Source organism: Drosophila innubila, chromosome X, assembly GCF_004354385.1.
Source record: "Drosophila innubila isolate TH190305 chromosome X, UK_Dinn_1.0, whole genome shotgun sequence".
Lineage (NCBI taxonomy): Eukaryota > Metazoa > Arthropoda > Insecta > Diptera > Drosophilidae > Drosophila > Drosophila innubila.
In genome coordinates, this window is record NC_047626.1 from 31183641 (window position 1) to 31201411 (window position 17771).

Here is a 17771-nt window from a genome sequence, read left to right on the forward strand (position 1 = left end):
GACGGACAGACGGACATGGCTATATCGACTCGGCTGTTGATGCTCATCAAGAATAAATATACTCTATAGGGTCGGAATTGCCTCCTTCTCCGCGTTACATAAATTTCAACGAACACAATATACCCTTTTACTTATTTTTTAAGATAGGGTATAAAAACATTTTGCGTACGGCCTACTAATTTCATTAGCCCCATCTAGGAACACGATGATGATGTCTGAGATGTCTGCTGATCGTGTCACCATATCGGCCGTCTTTAGGGCCCCCAATTATTTTCAAAAGAGAAAATTATTTTCATAATAATGTTTTAAACTCACAAGAAAGCTTACACATAAGTACGAAGCAGGGTTTGTAAACATGCAACAAATCGGACAGTTCAGAATTGGTTCCGAATCGGAATCAGATGACAAAAGTAGTGCTGGTAAAAGTAGTGCCAAATTGCCCAAAGCAACAATAAAAAAGGTTTATTTTAAATGGAAATTTCAAAGATTTTTTAAAAATAAACCAGTTAAGTTCCCAAACAAATTTTCCGGCTAAGTCCGAGATAAATCGCCCAAAATTTTTTATTCATTTTGAAACTTTCGTTATATATTTCAAATTCCTCTTATTTTTTTTATAATATATTAAATGCAGGAAACTTACATGATTTTTTCCGATGAAAGAGCTTTTGCCATTGCCGATTAATCAACTTAAAAAAAATATTAAAAAAAAAAAAAATCACTCGAAAAATTTTTATGCAATCGCAATACGAAATAAGCCATGAAGACAAAAAAGAATGTAAATATACTTTAAGAGTTCATAATAAAATTAAATTTTTTTTACATTTTTATTAAAATTTACTTTTTGGCCAAAACATTAAGCCGTTTCTTGCTTTGCAAAATTTCCTGCCACTCACACTTATGCGAAAATTAATTTAAAAAAATTTAAAAAAAAATTTGTCCCGCATTGGCTTTTCTAGGAGGACTAGCACATTCAAATTATTTATCTTTCTTCAGATAAATTGGACGACGAGCCCGAGACGGACCGATTTAAGAGCAGCGTCGACGTCGTTTTATCGCCGCACTCGAAATCTGACTGCTTCTCTTTTTCGTTCACTTCACTTGCGAAGTCAGACAAGGAGATGCATGATACAAATAATACAAAGTTTATCTCCGCACTCGAAATCTGACTGCTTCTCTTTTTCTGTCACTTCACTTGCAAAGTCAGACAAGGAGATGCATGATACAAATAATACAAAGTTGCGACAACAGCAGAAGTATGACAGAGAAAGAAAAATACAGATAGAAAAATAAACAGAAATTGTGTGCCTTTAAAAACCGTGGGATAAAATACACATAATATATTTTTGTGCTCCAAATTCGAAAACATAATAAAATTTTTTATTTTTAATATTTTATTAAAATAATTTTTAATTATTAAAATTTATACAAAAAAAATCAAAATTAATAATAAAAGTTGAATTTACAATTTAAATTTCAATTTCAAATGTCTTTTAAGCCGAGGTAGCAAATTTTTAATATATTTTGGTTTTTTTTCTTCAATTTTTATTATAAAAATTGACGAGTAATTCTTATTTTTGATTTTTATAATAAAAATTGTTTTGATTTTTAAATACAAATTTTAATATAATAATTATTTTTGAATTTAATTATATAAAAAAATGTTACTAACTAAAGTAATTATTATATTTCAATTTGTATGCACTCTGAGCATAACACTTCGTTTATCTTCGTTCTTGTTTTCAGTTGAGCTATTCTTGTTGCCCGTTTTGCCATGTTGAGAATGTTGACCTGTGGTTTGTCCAAAACTTTCAAAAAAATATTTTTTTGTAACAATCGTAACAAAATTTTTTTAAACATTAAACAATTAAAAGATAAAAAAGATTAATATGCATATTTCGGACAAAAGAAAAATAATCTTTTTTTAAATTTTTCAAGTAAAATAGGCACAGAAAATATTTTTCAACTTTGAGCGACAAACCTGCGTCAACCAGTGGGTCAATCACCCTGTGTGTACTGTCAGTTTTCTTTCAAATGCTTTTTAAATTTTCAAAATATCTGATATGACTTTTGCAATGCAAAACGAGAAATGGCCCCACTGTGCGCAGTTGAAAAAAAATAATGACTTTTCCTAACTTTTTGAACATAACTGTAATTCATCCATACACAGTCTTAGATTTAAAGCAGAGTTGTGTTTTTTAAGCTTAGAGAAAGGAACTGGGCTTACATTTTTTTTTTTGTAGTGTATTCTCATGTGCACATAGTGACACATTGTTGTAATGAAAACATAACGCAGTCACATAAACATTCTTGAAATATGATCGTCCACTTATGTACGGGACGACCAGGCGACCGCCGCACTGTAGGAAGAAGCGGTGGGGGCGGTATTTAAATCATTTTTTCGATGAAAGCGATTGTAAAAGTAATAAATGCTTTCGATAGGGAAATCTTCAAAGATTACAAATCCAAAATCGGGTAAAAATTGTGGGCGTGACAGTCTCTCAAAGTTGACCCTTTTTTCAGTGCACGCCCAAATGTGAAATTTTTACAAAAAATGTCAACTTCAACTAAAACTGATTTTTTGACAAGTTTTGCGACCGATTTTTATGTTTTTGGTTTCATCTGAAAAGTAGGTTAATTTTTTCACTTTTCACTTGTTTACTTTTTATACAAGCAATGTTATAAAAGATCTTTAAAATTATGCTATTTTTCAACTTTGATAGAATAGAACTAAAATTGGACTCATTTGGACTCCATCCCACTACTACAGGAGTCTTTGCTTTTCAATTCTCTAACGAAACTACCCCGGTCTTTCAGAAATCTGGGTGCGCCTAAGCACACTTTTAGTCCAAAAACTGAAGCAACCTCGCAATTAACTAGTGTGAGAAAAGGAAGAGCGCAGTGCGATTACATACATTTTCGATATGACAGGCATCAGATTTTCAAATTTAAAAAAAGCGTAATAAAATTTTTTTATATATTAAACAATGCTGTTTAAAGGTTAAAAAATATTAAAAATAATATATCAGACAAAAAAAAAGATTTATTTTTTTATATTTTACATGTAAAATATGCACTGAAAATATTTTTCAACTTTGACCGAAAACCCTGAACCAACCAGTAAGCCTACCAAGCAGTGCAAGCACTCATTTTAAAGTTTTTTATCAAATGCTTTTTAAATTTTTGTAATATCTTTATTGGCTCAAAAGACATGATTTTTGTAGAGCAAAATCAAAGATTGTCCCACTGCGCGCCGCATTGTAAAATTGCCGCGTCTGCAATCTGCCGCTAAGCGAGCCAGCGATTGCTTTATGTATGCATACACATTTGTAGTATATACATGCATACATATGAGGGGTACTATTTACATTTCGCGAATAGCAAATAATAACAAACAATTTTTAATGAAAATGGCTTTATTGTTGTTAAAATATTCCGCTTGATGATCAATACACTTTTGCATTCCTTCAAACCATTTCTCATAGCAGTTTTTATGCTTTTTATTTGGACACACCCGCAACTATTGTTTAGTCTATAAGTTTGGCTACGCTGCTGTTTGATTTTTTTAATTTATGGCCTGTAAAATAAATCAATAAATTTAAAAAAAAATATATGCAATATGTCACCGAAATATATATTACTACATTGGGGATAGTCCTGAAACTGATTCGGATTTGGTTTCGTTACAGATTTGGTTTCGCCGATCAGCTGTTCACAGCTGCTCCACTCAAAATGTGTAGTGATGTGTGACAGCCGAAATAATAAAAAAAAAACGGAACTCTATTTAAAATTAAAAAAAAATTAAAAGATTTTTTTGATTTTTATTTTAAGCTACAAATAAAAGTTTTTTCACAACTTATATATTTAAAGCAAAAAAATTAAAGATAAGTTGAATATATATTAAACCAAGGTGAATCAGCAAAATTTATAAATATTCTTATTCACATGTTTTTCAAGGACCAATATTTAGGATCCTACTATTTTCTGTTATATTCCATTTAGTGATTTACATATTCTTTCTCTTATTCGCGAAATTAATAGGCATGTCAAATTAAGCTTAATAAACATATCGATGCGTATCGATAAAAGAATTGCGTAAATGATAATAACAGTGAATTATCAACTGACATGAAATGTGAAATCGTGTTTTTAAAACATTTCGGCATGCACAAAAAAAAACCAATTAACAATTTTCAGGCCCGAAGCCCATGTAGTTTTTGAAGAACCCGCAGAACACGACGACCAAGGCACGTGCCCATCTCTATTACTAACTAACCGAACATGTTTATTGTACATTATACTTTCGTATTGAGTAGTACTACTAATTATAATAAGCTAACTAAACAAGCAGTGCAATGATTAGCATAACAAGCAGTGCAAATCTAATTATATACAAGCAACTTAACAAGCAGTGCAGATCACAAATTGAAAGTTTCTTTTTTCAAGATCACCAGATTATACATGTAACAATAGATTTAAGCTAGATTTATAATATCAATAACTGTTAATATGAAAGCTGATGTATAAGTTACACTTCTATCTCTTGTTATAAGATTATGCCCATAAGACACAATGTAATTGTAGGTTATAAATACAGGATCTCGGTGGCCCAATAAATCACTCTTTAACAACAATTCGCAATCGCTCCATTACAGTATTGAGTGAAATTTTTTAAAATTGGCCGCAAGCGTGACAATATTGTTCAGTTATTAATTGGAAAAAAATGTGAATGCGTTCATTGTGTGCCAGCTTTTTTTTAAGGGCAACTATATAACTTACTAGGGGGCTTCGCTCGCCAACCCCCGGCTCACTTCGCTTGCGGAATTAATGCGTGAAAAAGAGGAGCAATTCTTATATTTTTTTTTTTGCATAAACTTCTTTAACGCAAAATTAAATAAGTGTACTATTTCAATAGTTCGGGCACTTATAAATTCGGACAACCTAATAATTTGGACACTCAATTTTTATCAATGAAATATTCTGTAACCCGGGCACCACACAAATTTGTTTATTCTGAAATCCAATCACATTAACGTGTAAGAAAATAATATAAGTTACAAAAATTGAATGCACTCTGCTAGATTTGGCAGAAAACTTTGATATTTGGCGTGCAAAGGCGAATCTGTGAGTTTGGTTAAGGAATTGCAAAAATTGAAAAAGGGGTTTATATAAAAGGTTAATTTGAAACCGACGTTCATTTGGCAGCAATATTATATGGTCATCCGATTTAGACCAAATTTGAGCAGGGTGTAACATTTAGTAAAAAATACATATTCTGTGAGTTGAGTTGGAGCTATCTGAAAAAAACAAAAATAATTTTCATACATAGAGCTAATTTCCATCCAATGGCAGATAAGTGATATAGTTACCCGATGCTCACCAAATTTGGTCAGGGTGTAACAGGCAGTCTCAAATACACATTCTGTGAGTTTGGTTGACATGTCTTAAGAAACAAAAAAGTTTTTCATACTAAAGGTTAATTTGAGCTTGATTGTACCTATGACAGCTATATGAAATAGTCAACCAATTTTGACAAAAGTTGGTCAGGGTGTAAAATATGGTAACAAAATCTGTGAGTTTGGTTGAGATAACTTAAAAAACAAAAAAGTTCTCTTCTTCTACTAAAGTTGAATCTGAACCCGATTGTTCCTATTGCAGCTAAATGATATAGTAACCCCATGTTGACCAAATTGTAAAATATCCTAAAATTTAAAAATATTTTAGCAAAATTAAAAAATAAAATAAAAATCCTGCCTGGTGTGGGAAATGAACCCGCGCCTCCCTCCACCTGGGTCTAACACACCATCCTCTACACTACTTACTTAGGTACTGAAACTCGTCAGCTGACCAAACACTGCTATATGGTAAATAAATAAATGTTTGTCTTTGTTTTGTCAAATTGATTTTTAAAAAAGCCATGATCAAGCGAGATTCGAACCCGGAGCTTCTGCTAATGAATCTAATATACCATTATCTGCACCATTTTACCACTGAATATCGCGCCTGACCAAACTCTACTACACTACAAACACATGTTAACAGAAAATACATGGGAACTTTCAACTTTAATTTATGGCACTTGCCCTTTGAATTTTGAAAAACGCAGCCTCTTCTTCCGATGAAATTATCTTAAGAAAATTGTTGCCAAGTTTCAAGTACGTCAAACCGTTTGGCCTGTACAATGCTAAATCAGTCAGTTGGACAAACAACTTTGTATATATAGATTTGAAACGTAACTTGCTCGATGAGCATAAAACGCAGTTTGAGATTGAAATTGGCGAGCAGGAAGAAAGTGAGCCCAGCGAGAAAAAGAAGAATGTTGGTTACCTTCGCCACAAATAAAGTAAGGGTAACGATCGAGAAAATGCCGTTTGCTGTGCTGAACTCAGAAGCTAACCAGCCAAAATTTTTTCAGATTTGAGATGGCTCCCATTACATTACATCCTGAAATATAATGGTCAGTTTATGAAAGCGAAGTGTCAATCTCAGTGATAAAATTAAAATTTTAAGTGTTCTGCAAGAGTTTGATGAAAACCCAAATATTTTTGGTTGCGTCAGACGGTAGTCGTAATATTCAGCTTTTGAACGATGAAAAGCTGCGTCGGTAAAAAACGATCACCGAAGAAAATAGAACACGATTTATTCCAACAGTTTTTTGCGACGGTCAACTCAAGCCAAATCAAGCATACAGAATTAATACAGTGAAGCCATATTTTTAGAGAAATTAACCGATGTATCGCGATGGTATCTCTGTATGAAAACCGATGCGAATATTGAACATGGCAAAATTTACCGTCGGTGAAAAAGTGTCAGCTAAAAAGTCCCCTTCTAACGCCTACTTTATTGGTAAAGCTCACAAGCTAGTTTAAACATTGAGGACTTCCACCTACAGGTGTATTGATAAACTATAAAGTTTCCTATGCTCTCCAAATTCTGAAATGTTTTTTTAGTATTTTAATTAAAAAAAAAGGCTTACCCCAGCCCTTTATTGACGTTTCTACGAGGTAAAATTCGACCTTCGAGATGCTTCATGGGTGAAAATTATGAGTTTACTAGGGGGCTCCGCCCCCCGCTCGCTTCGGTCGCGAAATTGAAATGTGAAAAAGGGGAGACCTTCTAATATTTTTCTTGAATTAACTTCTTTTACGCAAAAGTAAATTACTGTTCTATTTCAATAATTCGGACACTTGTTAATTAGGACCACCTGAAATTTCGGACACTCAATTTTTATCTATAAAAAAATATTTTGTAATCTGATCACCACCCAAATTTATTGATTCTGAAATCCGATCATATTTATGTGCTTTTATGTAAGAAAAGAAAGAAAAGGTAGCAAAAAGATGTGCAAGAAAACGCATTTCGACTACACTTTCTGTCATTCGAAAGCAAGGGGTCGTTATTTCTAAAATTGGGTTTATTCGACAGGTTTTTTAATCAGTAATGCCTTCTTTACTTCTGATGTAGATCAGTAATCAGTACCTGCTAAATGACATGATAGCTTCTTGTACAAATCAGACTACTACGTTTTTTCACTGTTTGTACGGAGCAATAACTGAGTTGGGTTAAGATAATTAAAAAAAACAAAAAAGTTTTTCATAATATTTGAGTTATTTGGTTGCTTCTTTATCTGCATCTGCATTTGTTTCTGTTTCTTTTGCTGTTGCTGTTGTTGTTTTTGTTGCTGGCTGCCTTGCTGCTGTTGTTGTTGGCCATAACAATATGCCTGTTGCTGTGGCTGCTGCAGCTGCAAACTGGGCTGCATCTCTCGCCGTCAAAATTCATTTTCAACAATTAGTGATGGGTATCGCTATTTATTGGTGCAAAGAAACGATACTTATGCAAAGTTAATATCGATATGACATTCAAAGCGATGTATCGATAAGCATACTAAATGCGGCAGTTATTTATTTACAATTTATTTATTTGCAGCCCTGTGTTGCGAGATTAGCAGAAAAGAATAACAATGACAAAGCAGCATAAAAAACAACAACAAAAATGCAAAATGTTGCAATATTTTATTTTTGGTTTTAAAAAATAAGACCTTGCTAGGCCTGCCTGAGTTTGAACTCACGTTACCGTGTGCGTGAGTCTACGACACCATCCTCTGCACTACCTGGGCTCTGGACTAGCTGGCTGACCAAACACTGCTATATGTAAATCAAAATATACGAGAACTTTGAACTCGAATTTAACGCACTTGCAAGCCGAGTTTTGAGAAACAACGTCTTAAACGCCGATTAATTTGTCATATCTGTGTTGTATTAAAATTTCAAACTTGTATCCTGAGCCGTTTCGCCTGTACAATGCTCAGTCAGTTGGACAAACAACTTTATATATATATATAGATATAATTTATTTTTATCAAAGCCGAAAATATTTGGTGGCGCGCCATGGCGTTTAAGTCGATCATATATGTAATTAATATTCGACAACTAATTTGCATTCTAAGTCTAGCTTATCTAAAGTGGCGAAGCGAGGCGAATTCGCTCTCAGAGCGACCAACGATGGCCTTATTGTGCTCTCGCTTCGCCCTAAACCTTAATTATACAATACTTCATGATTTTAATTATGTAAATTGAAAAATATTAAAATATAAAAGTTCAATTCGCTGAAGGGCGCCAACAAAGGGCTTTTTCTGTTTAAGAACTTATGTAAGAATCACGTTAATGGGTGGCTTAAATTGTCTGAAACAGATTGGGCTGAACAAAATTAACTGGTTGAAGCATTAATGTCGATATATCTTGCAACACAAAAGCTGCAGATTTAGCAGCTATATTTTAAGAAGATTCGGCTAGAGCTCACAATGTCAGTAAAAGTCATGAAAAACTCACACATTAAGGCATTACAAAAGGCAATCGAGAAGAAGAAGCTTTAACTTCCAACGAATTAATCACTTCAGCCATCTATTGGATCCCAGAATGTATACAAGAAATCATTTGACAAAACTTTTTGGACTAATGAATAGTATTGCTAAAACAGCATGTACCATTTTCATATCATGTTTCTATAAGTTATTTATTGATTGGGTTTTTCTGGGTTTTCCCCAATCCTTGCAACAAATGTTGGACCAATAGTTTTCTTTTTCATTTTAGATACTCCCAGAATATTTTAATTTATATTCACATTTACATTACACAGTAATATTTTAATTTATTTGTTAATTTAAATGTATAGTCAAGTGTCGGCTGCTTATAGCTTGACAATAAATAAATAAATAAGCTTAACAAATATAATTTGTTTAGCTAGCAATAAAAGAAATAACAAATTTTTGTCCGAAGCATATTGATATAAACCGAAATATTATGAGTTATTGGAGAAAAAACTCCTATATCCCCGCTTTTTAATATTGGCAAATGTTATTCATTGTGTTCTTAACTTTTCAACTAAACATTTATTTTTTAATTTTTAAATTTAAAGTTACGCAACAAGCCTTATTTGTAGCTTTTAAAAGAAAATCAAAAAACCATAAAAATAATATTTAAAATTAAATTAAAAATAACTCTTAATATTCATTTTTATTGAATAAATCAAAAATAAATCTTATTGACAAGTTTTCAATTAAAAATCAAAAAAAAAAAAATTGAATAACTTCCAATAAAAAATTGGAAATAATTGTTAAATTTCAGTTTTTATTTTACAATTTTTTACAGTTACGGTCCCTGCTTACAACTTTTTGTATCACAAAAAATAAGTGTCGAAGCTGTATTTGATAAAGGTGTACTAATTCAAAGTAGAAAGTTGGGAATCAAATTCAAATACAGCCAATATAGACATGTCACAAACAAATATTGAAACAAGTAAGGTTAATCCAACTATCACGTGATCAAAAAAAATGTTGCATACCGGAATCCGAAAAAACGTTTTCAAATTCAATTTAACCTTTTTCCGGACAGATCTGCCCAGTAAAAGTTTGTAACAGGGAAAATCGTCAGCACTGAGAGTCGATTTCCGGAAGTAGCCAGTTTTGCCTGTCTGTCTGTACGACCAGGTACTATGAGAGCTAGAGCAATCAAAATTTGGTGTCAATACTTATACGTTATGCACACAGATTGAATTAATTTAAGACAATTTGCAATTTCTAACTAGTTCACTGTGCATGTTTATATGTATGTTTGTAACAAAATATATTAATCTTTATCGCTCAACTATGATAGCGAATAGCCTTCGGATAATAAGCTCAATAACATCTTACTACTGCTTACAAAAAAAAGAAAACTTACCTTGTGAGAACTGTATGAGCTTGCAGAGGAACTCGCCAAAAATGAAATTGCGCAGGAGCGTTCCGACGAGGGTTACGGGCATGCAGAGCACACCCAGCAATATATCCGATATGGCCAAGTTGAGGAGGAACAGGTTGGTAATTGTGCGCATACGACGATTCTGCATCAGCGTTGAAATTACCAAGAGATTGCCTAGCACTGCGAACAGCAGGATTCCACTGTAACTGGGTATCAACCAAACAGGCATATCGGTGGCAGAGCTGCCACTGCCGGAACCGCTGTTGCTGCTAACTCCAATGCTCAGATCTGCTTTTCTGCTTTCAGTGATCACATAAAAGTTTGTAGCATCAAGTGCATCATCGTCAAGCTCGGAGGTGGTGTTTGCGTTGTTGTTGTTGTTGTCATTCCGAAACTTGGAGCCAGCTAATCCCGGGGTCAGAGACTCGTTGAGCGAGGATAGCGTCAACGAAACAATATGACTGGCCGCACTGCGGGCGTTACTGTAATAATCGAGCAAAGCTTTGTAGGTGGCCCCTTTGCCTGTTGCTATCATGGTGGCATCCTCAGTGCTAGCTCTGTACATATTTATAGCTTATCGATATTGAATTGTGGTATTAATAGTAATTCAATATTGGTTCCGTTTCCGTTTCTGCTTCTAGTTTCCGTTGACTGTTTACATTACACTAAACAAAATTCACAGAATTGTAAGCTTGGAGTTTAGCCGCGCTCGCAAAAGGTTAATAAGGGAATGCAAGCAAAGACACCTTTACATCAATGATTGCAGTCACGTATTTTGAATATTTGGCAACGACGCCCACGACACTCGAGCGTGGGAAGACAGCGCCGGCGTTTATTGGCGTACGTTTTTTCCTTCTTACCGAAACGCTGAACGTTTCTTTTTCAACTGGTCGGCCCAATGGCGATGGCTTTTCGTGTGCGCCAAACTCACCACATGCAACAGCAGCTGCTGTGCAACATGCCACTGCGCAACATGTTGCCATTCTACTGCGCACTCAAACTACGTGGATTTTTAACCATCCAATTTAGGCGAAACGTTGATTTCTGTGACATGGAGTAGTAAAATAGATGGTAGTATATGCAAAAAGGGACTATTTGTTGTCAGTAAATCCTTCAGTTAGTTAAAAAAATTTCAGTACTTTTTGACAACCATTTTTTGCAGAAATTCACGTAAATTTGAAGATGCTCGGCGCCTTGAACACGTCGCAAAGCAAACGATAGTTCATGTAACATCCCCCTTTATGCAAATAGTTTCCTAACGCTCTGAAACGATTACTTCATTTCTTTAAAATCAATTTGCCTAGTGATGTAAATCCAAATATTAGATCGAGTTGAATATCAAAATAGAAAATCGCCCCAAAAAATCATCGAGTTGTCGATATATCGGGAAAAAATAACAATATATCGAGTTTTATATCGAGTTGTTACAAAAAAAAAAAAAAAAAACAATTTGCAATGTCAGAAACTTCAAACATTTTTTTTTTGAATAAAGTGTATTTAATAAACTAGTTTAGTCTTAAAATTAATTTTTATGGCTAAATTCCTAATCGCTTCCGCGAAAATCGAGTTGTCGTTATTTCGATGTATTTTTACATCACTAAATTTTCCACTGATTTCGAATAAAAGTCTACCAAGTATTAATTAAAACGAAATTTATAAGAATAAAAAATAAAATATTAGCTATATCATCAAAATACACATTCAAACATTTTTTTTTTTTCAATTTGAGGCATTTAACTTTTTATGCTTTCCATCGGCAGCATTTTAGCCTTTGCATATAAGGTCGATTAGATTTCGCACACAGCTTGAATTGGACACATTGAAAGGAATGGCGTCTTCAGTCACAAGCTAAATTCCACATTTTATTATTTCTATGCACCATGGCTAAAATTTTATTTATTCGCGAATAATAAACTCCTCGGTGTACCACGATTTATCGTAAACTATCTTGCAATTATTTCTTCGCGGTCATCCGGGGTTTTTTTTAAATGCACTTTAAAATTTCAGTGCAAAAAACACGATTAGTCAAGGTAGACTTTTTGAAAATTGTCAAAAATTATAGCATTTTGACGCAAACAAAAAAAAGGGCATCTAGAAAATATTTATAGCACTAGGCAACAATTTTGAACTTTTTGGCTATTAAGCAAACGAAACTCAATTTTTTGGATAGATTTGGGGCTGCAAACGACGTAAAACATTTTTTTTTCTATAGCAGAGTTTTTTTTTTTTTTTAGATTTTTTTAAAAATCTGTCTTTTTTTTCTTACTTTTTTTTTAGAGGTGCGACCACTTTTGTCATCATTACTTGTGAATGCCAAAACCGATTTTCAAAAGCCAGTAGTTTTAAAGCTATAAATTTTTGAATTAAGAAAATTATGATTTTTTGCTTATCTTTTTTTCAGTTTTTTTTTTACATTAAAATTCAAGGCAAATTTGAAAAAAATTAATTAAATTTTCGTTTTTATTTTATTTACATAGCTGCATGAATTACGCGTCGTATAAGATATTGACAAAAGCAACACGAAGGGTGCGACTAGCAAAATATACAGCTTACTTGAAAAATTTGCTATGTCCGATCAGATCGAGATCAAAAGGTTTAGCCCTATCTTACAAACTGGCATACTTGAACTTTTTTAACTGACCCGGGTCATGAGATACGGGGGTGTAAGTGGGAGGGGCAACATTTAAATGATTGCAGCTAATGGGGCTGTTAAGGCCTTTTGGTAAAATTTTTATTTTATAAGAAATCTTATTTAAAATATGCGTTGATTGATTACTGCGGACGGCAGTCCGCGTTAGTGACGAAAGCAGCTAATATGGAAAATTTGCTACGACTGTCCGATCAGATCGAGCTATATATCGATCGAAAGGTACTAAAACTTTGGCTAACTCATTTGGTTTATTAGATAAGGAGGCAAAGTGGGAGGGGAAAAATTTGAATGATTGCAGCTAATGGGGCAGTTGGGGCCTTTTGGCAAATTTTTTTAATTTTTAAAAAATTTTATCAGAAATACGCGTCGATTGATACCTCAATCACCCAAATCCGATAACTGGTTGAAAAGATAAATAATTTTGTGATTTTTAGTGGCTTCTCAAAATGAAATGAAAAGTCAGTTTGTTTGTTTGTCTGTTTGTATCAAAGCGCTAAAAAAGCTTAGATTAAAAAAATAAAGAACCCACTAGTTTAGCGGGAAAACGCTAAATCGCGCTAAAATTTAAGCCTCAACAGTTTCCAAACCATAGAAGCTACAGATATGTTCTATATATAAAGGTGTGTTTGAGGGTTTTTAGGCGTACCTTTAAACTTTATTTCTAAAGTGCTCAGGTAACACACTACAGGTGAAATAAGGTTTTTTAGCTTACACTTAGGTGATTTCTGACAGAACGGCTCTAACGATTTTTATTGAATTTTAGTATGTTGTAGTATGTAAAACTTTGCGTTTTTTGGTATATGACACATACATTTTGGCAGAGGGGTTGGGTTTGTTTACTGAATGTACATGTCGAATCGATATTTTTATTTTATTAATTTGCAGTACCGATATTTTTTTTTCATTAATTCTATGTATCATCTCTAGTAAAAAGAAGTAAAGATCTATCATCGAGTCATACTGGAGTTGACTCGTTCAGAAATATGCGAGGCAGAGCGCGCACGTGGCAGCGTTTGCGCTTGTAATGATATCTATTTATGCGCGTAAATATGTATATAAATGCAATAGTATTTATGCTTAAGACGTATATTTTAAAATTTATTACGGGCTGCGTATACATAAGTACATACATATGTATATATGTACATACATACATACACGCAATTACACATGCCCATAATAAAATAATAGTATTGTAATTTTTTTACAGACTGGAAAAAATATCAAACTTTAAATTATATAAAATAAATTATACTTTTATAATATTAATTAATTTTATTTTTTAATTTTTCTTTTAATTTTAAATTTAAATTTTTAACAGACATTTTTCATCATTTTATTTTATATTTTATAAACTATTCTAAATTGACATTAAATAAATAAAAAAATATTCAAAATTTAATAAATAATTAATAATAAATAAATAAATAATAAATAATAATTTTAATAAAATGTGTGTACATAATTGCGTTCATATAAATATGCATTTACATAAATATAATATAACTACATAAATATAAATGCATGAACATATATGCGCACATTTACTTAGAAGAAGAAGCAGAAAAAAATACAAAATCAACACTGTCGTTTTCGATCGTACTCGAACAATCACAATCAAATCAAATCAGTCAGCAAGTTCGATCATGACTCGTGACTCGATCGAAACGAACGCTCACAAACGCTCAAAAATCAAATCAGATCGTATGACTCGAACGCTACTCGACCCGAATTGTTCGAAAGCAAAAAAATCATACCCGCGACTCGATCGTAAACAAAGAGACCCGTGACTCGATCGAGCCCGTTGCGACCGAGTCTCTGAGTTGATTTGATCGATCTTGTCGCTCTGGTGCTCAATCATACTCGAACATACCCGTTACAGTTCTCTGGTATGTACCCACGCTGGTTTAATAAAGAAGAAGTGAAGTGACGCGCATTAATGTTGAAATCTCGAAGCGAAAAGGATGCATTATGTCTGGGTCGAGAAAACGCAAGGCACGCACCGGACGAGAACGAATCTCCGACATACACATTTTTCTATCAGTTGAAAATCACGTTTTAGTACGAAAAACTTTTTAATCTTATGAGATATCTCAACCAAACTGATACAATATGCATCTAACTGCGCAAAAAGTAATTATTATGTTTTTGCGCTCAGTGCAGAATGCCAATTTTCGTGTTTTTAATAATTTATATTATTATTTAAAATTGTTATATTAAACTTTATTTTTTTCGTCACAAAATTGGATATCAGAAATTTTGGGGTTGTCTCTTATAGTCTCTGAGATTTAGGCACTCGGACAGACGGACATGGCTATATTGACTCGGCTGTTGATGCTGATTAAGAATTTATATACTTTATGGGGTCGGAGATGCCTCCTTCTCCCTGTTACATATATTCAAACAAACACAATATACATTTTTACTTATTTTTTAAGTAACGGGTATAAAAAAAATGTTTTTCGTTGTTTGGGGCCCCAAATCTATGCAAAAAAGTCGGTTTCGTTCGTTTAATTTTTGGGCTGTTGCCTAGTGTAATTAATTGTCAAGCAAGTATATGGGTAAGCAAGCAACTACATACGTGTACAATTTTTATAGCAATACTTCTTTGTGAAAGTTCTCAATGGACCGCGAATTATTTTTTATAGCACCTTAACTTAAAATTTTTTGGGTTTCGTTAATGAATATGTTTAATACGAGGTTAACTTATTGGCGCGTTTTAAGACCCCGTACTTAAAAAAAAGTTCAGGGGTTTTTTGGGTTTGTTTAAACGAATATGTGCGTAACGGGCAAAAGGAGGAGTGGCAGACCCTATAAAGTTCATATATTCTTGATCAGTCAAGTCGATATAGCAATGTCCGTCCGTATGAGCGCCTAGATCTCAGAGACTATAAGAGCTTGTTGCATCTGGGTCTGGGCAAATTAACAAATGGTAATATTTTTTCTATCGATATTTCGATAGCTGACATCTGTCCAGCGCGGCCAAGTGTGGCCGAAGGCTGCGCACACAACACATGGTTGTGTTCGTCGGTGAGAGCGAGTATAAGAGCCACAGAGAGAAAGAGAGAGGTCTTATAAGTGTATGCGTGAGCGGCTTACTGTGCAGACTGCACCGCAATGATGTGCGGTGCGGTATATATATATACAGATTAATATATATATAAATAGACATATATATATACGAAAGTGTAGTGGCGGGTATAAGTTACATTTTTGCAAGGGTCAGAATAAGTGTAATTTGAAATTAAATAACACTTACACATACATTCAGTGAACAACACAGTGCAGTGAGCAATAAATATATCAGTTCTTTTGTCACGAACAGCACCAGCAATATCACAAAACGACAAGCAACAAGTGTTAAATTTTTTTGGTCCCCCATACACACATACATTTATGTACGCACACACACCTACAAATATATATATATATATATTTTTGCAACAAAACAACAATAACCCAAACCCACAACTTTGCACCTAAAAATCGGTACACGCAACGACAATTAAACATTCAACAATACAACAATAACAACATTAAACAATACAACGTGCGTCGCGACAAACAACATTTAAACAAACCGCTGACGGCAAGTGGGTTTTGGCAGCGTTCAGCGAGGCAACGACGTCCACCCATTCTGGCTGCGTTCAGCTGAACTGTATTTGGTGAGCTGTACCGTTTATTTCCCCCCCTTTGTCACGGACTGGATTGGCGCGTTATTATTTAAGTTATTAGTTACTAAATTTGTTATTTATTTTATTTGTTATTTATTTTTGTTCACATTTTGTTTTCTTCTTTGTTAACGTAAAGTCAAGTATTTATTATTGTTTAATTAATTTATAATTATTTATTTTGCTATTCATTTATTTATTTTCAAAATTTATTCAAATTATTTAATTTTTATTGCTTTTGTTTATTTATTTTAATATATATTTGTTTATTTATTTTCGTTAATTTATTTATTATTTTCGTATTTTTTGTTGATCTTTCTTTGTTTTTTTTGCCACCCGCCCCTAATTTAATTATTATTATCAAATATATATATATTCTTTTCACAGGGTCCTTAATAATTACCCCCCAGAGCTCTGTAGGAATATTAGGAGTCCCTGTATTGTCCTTTAAAAAAAATAAAAGTAGCATTAAAATTAACAACAAAATTAAAAGAAAAGGGAGAGGAAATATACAAGAAGGAAATTAAAAAAAAATAGTTATAAATCAAACACAAACACGAAAATAGACAAATATTTATTAAACATAAAATTTATAAATAAAGATTATAATGATAGGCATACATATTGTAAATAAATATTAAGGAGTTGAAAATGAAAGTCATGAGTGCTTAAAAATTTATTGAGGGAGGGGGATCGCATCGCCATGGAATAGGGTAATCGTCGGAAACATTATTGGGTGGCGCAACGAAATTTAAATTTGAATGTTGCCGCCACAGGAAGGGCGGGTACGTTGCGGTATAAGACCAAAGCCGCCGATAAGTGTGTCCGATGTTTTTCATGTTTGTATTTGTCCAATGTTATAGTAATTGTTGTAAAGTAACTTACGTTTTTTTTTGCAGGTTTTCGGGTGTCGTCGGTCCAGCTGCTGAGGCTTGATGACTGCGGTGACCCGTGACGAGGAAGATCCTCGCACGCGCTGCATCGTGGGCATCGGGAGGGCAGCTAGATGGTGTATACCATGGTGACCCGTGAAGAGTAAGATACTCACACGCGCTGCATCATGGACTTCTATCCCATCGCGGGCAGGCGACACTGAAAGAAAAAGTCATACAATAAAGTAAAGTTATAAGAAACGGAGTGATCTTAACTGCCGATCATCAACTTGAGTGATGATCTGTGCAGTTGACAATACTCACGTGGTTGTTTTCCATCGTC

The 17771-nt window shown here is 33.5% G+C and overlaps 1 protein-coding gene across 1 annotated transcript; it reads right to left on the reverse strand.

Annotated features, from left to right (window-relative positions):
* Positions 1–10142: 10142 nt before the first annotated feature.
* On the reverse strand, positions 10143–17547 carry LOC117793999 (trissin receptor-like). Its single transcript, XM_034634463.1, has 3 exons — positions 17442–17547; positions 10218–10808; positions 10143–10159 (listed from the first exon to the last, which is right to left on the reverse strand). The coding sequence occupies exons 1-3, from the start codon at positions 17545–17547 to the stop codon at positions 10143–10145; spliced, it is 714 nt and encodes a 237-aa protein (XP_034490354.1).
* Positions 17548–17771: the final 224 nt, after the last annotated feature.

Excerpts from the sequence above, each read along its gene's own strand:
- LOC117793999 (XM_034634463.1), bottom strand. The coding sequence starts at position 17,547 with ATGCCCACGATGCAGCGCGTGCGAGGATCTTCCTCGTCACGGGTCACC. Across the intron at positions 10,809-17,441 it reads GAAAACCTGCAAAAAAAAAC|CTATAAATATGTACAGAGCT; the intron begins GTAAGTTACTTT and ends AATATCGATAAG.